Source organism: Pelodiscus sinensis, chromosome 7, assembly GCF_052426305.1.
Source record: "Pelodiscus sinensis isolate ZL-2025 chromosome 7, ASM5242630v1, whole genome shotgun sequence".
In the NCBI taxonomy this organism is placed as follows: Eukaryota; Metazoa; Chordata; order Testudines; family Trionychidae; genus Pelodiscus; species Pelodiscus sinensis.
Window position 1 is genome coordinate 40,353,526 of NC_143058.1, and position 8,118 is coordinate 40,361,643.

At 36.4% G+C, this 8,118-nt stretch overlaps 1 protein-coding gene across 12 annotated transcripts in view; it reads left to right on the forward strand.

Annotated features, from left to right (window-relative positions):
• The window catches only part of B3GALT1 (beta-1,3-galactosyltransferase 1), a 377,442-nt gene extending 370,771 nt beyond the window's left edge, over positions 1-6,671 (forward strand). For all 12 annotated transcript variants that reach the window (XM_075933545.2, XM_075933535.2, XM_075933540.2 and 9 more), the window contains one exon: positions 12-6,671. In XM_075933545.2, coding sequence (XP_075789660.1) covers positions 242-1,222 — 981 coding nt within the window. In that variant the 5' untranslated portion in view covers positions 12-241 and the 3' untranslated portion in view covers positions 1,223-6,671. The remainder of the gene's footprint in view (positions 1-11) is intronic.
• Positions 6,672-8,118: the final 1,447 nt, after the last annotated feature.

Here is an 8,118-nt window from a genome sequence, read left to right on the forward strand (position 1 = left end):
ATATTTTTCAGAGATAAATGAAAATTTCAAGAAATAGAAGCTGCTACTATACAAAGAAGGAAAAAACAAAGTATCTTCAGGATTAATATCCTCCCTCTGAGATCCATGAACAATTACACAATTATTTTTCTTTATCGAACTTTAAGGTTTGTTAATAATATGCTGCCTTTGTGGAATACAGAGATGCTAATGGTAAGAAGGCTATTTATTCAGTATACTGAATAGAGGAGCTACAGAAACAATGGCTTCAAAGGTCTCGTGTTTATATGTTCTGACAGTAGTTTGTTGGGCAAGTGCTCTTTGGTATTTAAGTATAACCCGTCCTACTTCTTCCTACTCTGGCCACAGACACTTCAATACCATATCGATAGCCAGGAAAAATGTCTCCTTTGGCAATATAAGAACTCGACCTATAAATCCACATTCATTTGATTTTCTTATAAATGAGCCTAATAAGTGTGAGAAGAGCATCCCTTTTCTAGTTATTCTGATCAGCACAACTCACAAAGAATTTGATGCAAGACAAGCAATTCGAGAGACTTGGGGAGATGAAAACAACTTTAAAGGTATTAAAATTGCTACTCTCTTCCTTCTTGGGAAGAATGCAGATCCTGTATTAAATCAGATGGTGGAGCAAGAAAGTCAAATTTTTCATGACATTATTGTGGAGGACTTCATTGATTCTTATCATAACCTTACTCTTAAAACGTTAATGGGTATGAGGTGGGTGGCCACATTTTGTTCAAAAGCAAAGTATGTTATGAAGACAGACAGTGATATTTTCGTTAATATGGATAACCTTATTTATAAACTGCTCAAACCCAACACCAAGCCAAGGAGAAGGTACTTTACTGGTTACGTCATCAATGGAGGACCAATAAGGGATGTCCGGAGCAAATGGTACATGCCCAGAGATTTGTACCCTGATAGCAATTATCCACCATTCTGTTCAGGCACTGGCTACATTTTTTCAGCAGATGTAGCAGAATTGATTTACAAAACCTCCCTCCATACCAGACTTCTTCATCTTGAGGATGTGTATGTGGGACTCTGTCTTCGGAAGCTTGGCATTCACCCTTTCCAAAACAGTGGCTTCAATCACTGGAAGATGGCCTACAGCTTGTGTAGGTATCGCAGAGTGATCACAGTGCATCAGATAACGCCAGAAGAAATGCACAGAATTTGGAATGACATGTCAAGCAAGAAGCATCTCAGATGTTAAGATTTTTACAGATGTAAATACTTTTTTTAATTTGGGCAGAAAGGAATCGGATGATTTATAGGCAAATTAACTTTGAAGAGAGTTTTAGAAACTGATTTTTCATGCTTGTCTTGACTTCTGGTTTGCACACTTCAGATTCTGTTCATAAAGACATTATACAACTTATAGATGCCAGAGTCAAATCTCAGAGACCTTGCTCCCTATCACAACGTTTTAAAAAAATCAATTGTCATGCCTGTGTGTATAAAAACAATAGTAGCTAACCAGAGCATAAAAATTCATGCCCATGGATCTGAGATGAGAGTTCGGCCCCAAGAAATGAAAAATCATTTAAAAACCTTTATTTCATCCTCACAAACTATATGTGTCTTTTTAGAGCTCTATTAATAAATATACACACAAATATAACAAATATACCAAGTGTGTGTATTTACAGCTTGAGTTCTATCTTTGCACTGATTACATACTATATTGGCATGTAAATTTTACTGTACAGTATGTGCAATTAAAAAAAGTTTATTGCTGGCAGACAGGCAGAATTTAAATAAGTGAGAATATAACATTGAAAAGCAAAATACTGAATCAAAATACTGTAGGACTTTGAAACAACAATACCTGCCTACAGATAAAATATGTGCCCCCAAAAGGTGGCATTTATTTAAAACACAAATTACACAGACTAAAAGAGCCATATCTAATGGAGTCTTACCATGAATTATAATTTGTTCATGAAACACAAGACAAAGAAAAATTGTGCAAAAAAATCCTAAAAATCAAATCAAATCTGTATTCACGATAAAGATAATTAAATTCTTTAACATTTTATTTTCTAAAAAAGTGCAGCATATCTCATTAGTACTATTTAGTGTGTACCTCTCTCTACTATTGTACAGTATCAGTGAACTAGATACAGTATTATCCCCAATAAAATTTTGATAAATTATAGTGTCTGCCATAGCAAATAGATAATTTTACAGAATAATGAAAAATATCAATACATTATTCCTTTCCTATTGTGATCCTAACTAGAACCCCGTTTACAGTCTCCACATTACTCAATATATCATTAAAATTAAAAATACAACATATAGTACTTAAAGCATTTTGCTTTCTTCGTGCTAAATTCTCTTTTTTGCTGCAGTGTAATTTTTGTATTGCAAAAAGTGTAATTACTCAAGATTTATGCCAGTGTAGCAGAGGAGAATTTGGACCATACCAAAAAATGCTCAGTCAATTCTTTCTTGGGCAACATAATGAAAGTATAAAATAGCAGCTATGTGGATCTCTCAAGGGGAAAATAGATCCTCACAGCAAATTCAAGTCATTCCACCCCAATTCAGGAAAGCATCTCAGCTCAGGACAGCCCTTAAGCACACACTTAACTTTAAGTATGGGATTGAAGTCAATAGGACTCAAGAACATTCTTAAAAATTAAGAACACTCTTAAGTGTTTTCCTGAATCAGGGCCTGGCAGTTGTGCACACAGATCTCAAGGCAGTATTTGATCTTCAGACTACATAACACGTGACTACTTACATTTTCTCCTTTAGGTGCAAATTCCTTTCCCCAATAGGATTCCCTTTCTTTCCATAGCCTCTTCTAGGCTATGTCTAGACTGCAGGCTTCTTTCGAAAGAGGCTCTTTCGAAAGCATCTTTCGAAAGAGCCTCTTTCGAAAGATCGCGTCTAGACTGCAGGCGGATCTTTTGAAAGAGAAATCCGCTTTTTCGAAAGAGAGCACCCAGCGAGTCTGGATGCTCTCTTTCGAAGATGGCCTCTTTACATTGAAGAACGCCTTCTTTCGAAAGAGGAACTTTCGAAAGAAGGCGTTCTTCCTCATAAATTGAGGTTTACCGCCATCGAAAGAAAAGCCGCGTTCTTTCGAAATAATTTTGAAAGAACGCGGCTTGAGTCTGGACGTAGGGGAAGTTTTTTCGGGAAAAGGCTACTTTTCCCGAAAAAAACCCTGAGTCTGGACACGGCCCTATAGTCCAACCAGCTTCCTCAGGCTGACTCTTCTCTAATCCTCTCTCTCAGATCTGGGGCATGAGAGGACAATACACTCCAGAAGCATATCTCTCCAAACTTTATGTATACTAGTGGAGGGAGATTACTGAAAAATATTTTCTGTTTAAACCATTTTAAAAAAATGAGCTCTCACTGCCTTCACAGAAGAGTGCTTTCTCTTAATGTTCTTGCAGGATATTCATTGGAACAAACAGATTTAAGCAAATATTATGGCATATTCATGTAAATTCACTGTTCACCTTGTAAACATGAATATCTGATATAGGTTGAACCTCTCTAGTCTAGCACCCTCAGGATCTGACCGGTGCCAAACCAAAAAATTTGCTGAACCACAGGAGGTCAATATTTCCTGACAGCATTATCAACACTTCCACTGCTTACTGGGCTTTTAGATGACATTTAGGGGTAAATCAAAGCTAAATAGCAGCACAGAACATTGAGAGTCGGAACTGGTGTCTGTAAACAAACTTTATGGGACCATGAGAAACCTGGTCAAAGCCATGATAAGTGGATATTTGGCTAATTAAAATCATGCCGGACCACAGATGTTGTCAGACCAGAGAGTGCCAGACTAGAGAGGTTCAACCTGTATTAACAGACAATATCCAGGTGACTTGAATGTCCAATAAGAACAACTCAAATTTCAAAAAGTAATATTCACAATTAGAGATGGTTAACAAATATATAATTTCTGCAAAAAAATTCAAAATGTTTTTGGGTTTTTTTGTATGTTCAAAATGAAACTATTACTTATTCTTCGTAAAATATTCTTCATTTTTCAAAATGTTATCTAAAATTTCCATGTTCTGAAAAGCTATTTTAAGAAAATGAACATTACTATAATCTTAATGACACCACATCTGACAATTTTCTTAAAAAATTAAAGTGGCACAGCAATTTTCATAAAATAAATTAGACAACTCACATTTTTCACAAAAGAAAATCATCTTTTGAAAACAGACCATCTTTATAGGAAGGGTTTCATCTGAAATATTTCAACCAACTGGATTCGCTGTACAATCCAAAAATTATAAAATCAAGAGTATCGCTGCATGTCCACAATTTGCAAGCTGAAAGAGGCAAAATTTATCATAAAAGTTATAGCTTTGCATTATTCAGCCAACACTGATATCCAGTGTTGTGGAAGTAGTAAGTCCATGTGTCATTCAGGATGTCCATGGGGAAGCCATATGCAATTATTGATTCATTGTTTAAGTGAAATCTCTGAAGTAATTTTGCCTTGAATATTATCTGTTGTTAATATAATGCTATAAGTGTACATAGCACTTGATAAACAATTAAACCACCAAGGCACTTACATTTTAGTGACAAATACAGCTAACCTTATTCACACGAGTAGTATTACTGATTTCAAAGGAACTACTTGTATAAATGAAGGGAGAAACATTTGATCTTTAAACTACAACACTACATAGCACAGTGAGAAAAACAATAGGTATGGAGCTTTACTTCAGTTAGAGGTAAAGCTATACAATAGTTAGCCCAGTAGTCACTGGTGGCATGCATATTCTTAATGAAAATCCAGAAATGTTGGCAATGAATATTGAAATTCTCTATAATCAAATCAAGATATATTCTTCCCACCAGACCTAGTGCTTGTTAAAAAACCAGCTCAAACTCAGAACTCTAAGAAATACAACACACACACACACACACACACACACACGCCTAACAATTTACAGGTAACTAAATCACAATTGAGGGATGGAATTCATCCTCAGCTCATGGGTAAACCATAGACTGCAATGCAATCCCTCTATTGACACTTTACTGTAACTGATCCAGTATAACCTAGAATAGCTTCTGCTGTACTTCCGTGCACTGGATCCACAAACTCATGAATCCTGTGGCCCTATCTCCTATTACTTGTACTCTGCTGAGCCTCTTTGGGGGCAACAGAGAATCAACCCCTCTTTAGCCCAAAATGGTCACAGAGTTCCTAGTCCCATCATCACATGGCTTAAGCTTGCAGGGCCTTGAATTCACTCTTTTATGAGCAAACTGCCTAACACAGCCTAAAATTTGCATTAAATATTGGCAAATACATCTTGAAAATACTATTTCCTGGTGTTTCTAAATAAATAATCTTATGACAGAAATGTAAATATTAATCATGGAATTGGTACATACATTTTGAAGGCATTTTCTTCTGTATTCAGCTGTATATATGTGTAGAGTCTGCTTGCAACGTAGCATTCTGTTATGCATGGAGCTGAGTTTGGCATTATGTTTGTCCAGTGCTTTAAGAGCCTTAAGCATGTGTGCCCTAATTTTTGAATGTACAAGATTTTTTTATGCAGGTGAAATAAAACAAACTAATTTTCTATCTTTATTAATTTTCTGATACTGGACATCACTAGCTTTTTACAACCATCATATGGATTTAGTATTTTCTCATTGCTCAGAAAACAGAATATGCAAACCACAGGGATATGTGAGGTCAGAAAACCAATATTCTATCCCTCTAACCTAGAAGTATTTGTGTTGGACCGAATAAGGTTAAATAGCAACAAGCAATGTTTGCATTGGGCCTCCTTTAATCAAAACAGATATTTTCAAATTTATCAAAAATTTCAATTTTCAAAAAAGGTCATTTTGTTTCATTAAGAACCGGGCAAACAACAATGTAAGAGTGCTGGATTTTTAAATCACTGTAATCAAAATATGAATGAAGTCATATTTGGTTTTGATTAAATTGTAGATGAACAAAGCACATGGTACCAACTTCAGTGTTCCCTCTAAGCTGCGCTTCAGCTTCACAGAGCTGACTGACTGGACAAGAGATGTTTGATCACCTGTGAAGCTGTGCTATGGGGAAAAAATGTCTCTTTTGGAGGAATTTTTCACTGTAGCTTTTCTTGTCAGATGACAAGGGAATATGCAAGATTCATTTTCCATGTTTCCTAATATTTAGATTCAATGCAGATATTGATTCTTTATGGGGATTTTTTAAAAACACAGTAGGCAAGGGCAATTTATAAATGAAGGAAATAACTAATTAGAAAAGCTTGTTGATAGCAACTGAACTTTAGGTGTATCATTATATATGAATGGCTGTATTTATGTATTTATGTGTCAAAATTGTATATACTGTTTTATCTACCGTAAGTGTCTGTAAAAGTGAATTCTTTCAAAGTATTATTTAGGATTTTGTGGGGTCACCAGTCAAGCTGCTAATTAAGATACTATTTTTTGAATAAATGTCAAATTGGAAAAAAAACCGAACAGAAAACACTGACAGTGTCAATGTACAGTTTGCTTCTTCACCTCTTTCTCAACATGTAAACTATTATCAGGAAGCACGATGCTAATGTAGAGGCACATCTGCCATGAGAAAGAGCACTGTTCTGTAAAAGATGATTTTTTTAAACATTGAGGAAAATAAACAAATGGAGAAATTATTGTATTTGTTCATTTATGTAATGATTTCCTCATGCTAATGTACCTTTGAACAATGTATTATTGATCCTGAAGAGTCAATCTTAAAACAAACCTGATAAGAACTGAATTTTTCCAAAAAGCGCCATTGGGTGACTAGCTCATTTCATCTCCTTTGACAATCCCAACTAATGCTGTTAAGGAGCCAAGCTATGTAGTTCTGAGCTGAAGTTTGGGTGCTGGGTGCAGGGATACTGGCCTAGCTCCTCCAAAAGCTCTGTGGTAAAGTGCCTCTTCTTTTGCACTAGCCAACACTGTTAGCCAGTAGAAGTGAGAGGGCCGTAGCTCCACTGCTTCCCAAATCTTTTGGGCGATTAAACCCTAGAGATTCTAGGAAGGACTACAAATGTCATTGGCACCTGAATGGAGTGGGGAGAGTCGCCTGGTGTCATTGTCTCTGTTACACCTATACAGGAGTCAGCTGCAATCTAAGAAATCACAAATTGATCCAATTGAAGAAATGAATCCATATTGGAGCATCTAAGAATTTGTAAAGGAATGTGTTGAAATAGAGGGAAAGAGGATATTCACATGTATCTAAATACTATTTGACTCTCTATGAGTGAAGCATGTCAGACAGTGTCTGCAGTATTTGCAGAGACCCAGATAATCAACAGTCAAAAACATGGACAGGGAAACACAGTCTGAACAGTCCCAGATTGCTGAACTTTGAGTTACTGAAGCCAAAATTTATCCTAGGCCTGAAACCAAAGTTCCTTTTAGCCACGGAAATTAAGAAAGAGGTTCTTTTACCTCCTCTAAGGAGAAACTCTGGCTATCACAAATCACAAATGTATTGCTACTTGTGTCATCAGTTTTAGCATCCGTAGACCTCTTCTCTCTCCCTAGGCACTCTAACGTTGTCTAGACTGCATTCCTCTCTCAAAAGAGGAATTCAAATGAAGCAGATTGAAAATTCAAATGAAGCATGGATTTACAAACCTCACGCTTCATTTACAAAATTGTGTCCAAGCACTTTTTCGAAAAAGGCTTTTTCAAAAAAAAACCTGCAGTCTAGACGGGGTGCTTTCGGAAAAAAAACCCTTTTTCAATAGAACCAGTACACCTCATTTTTTCAGGAGTACGGGTTCTTTCAAAAAAGGGTTTTTTTTTCTTAAAGAACCTTGTCTAGACTGCAGGGTGGGAGGGAGGGCGGGTTCAAAAAAACAAGTGATTATGCAAATAAAGCGCGAGATTTGTAAATCCGCTGCATTTGAATTTTCAATCTGCTTCATTTGCATTCCTCTTTTGAGAGAGGAATGCAGTCTAGACAAGCCCTAATTCAGAAACAGCATTGTCAGGAATCCTGGAAATGTCTCTCAGGGTATATCTACACTACAGAGAAGGTCGACACAGCCTTAGTCAATCTTCCAGAGTTCAAATTAGCGGGTCTAGTCAAGGGGCACTCCA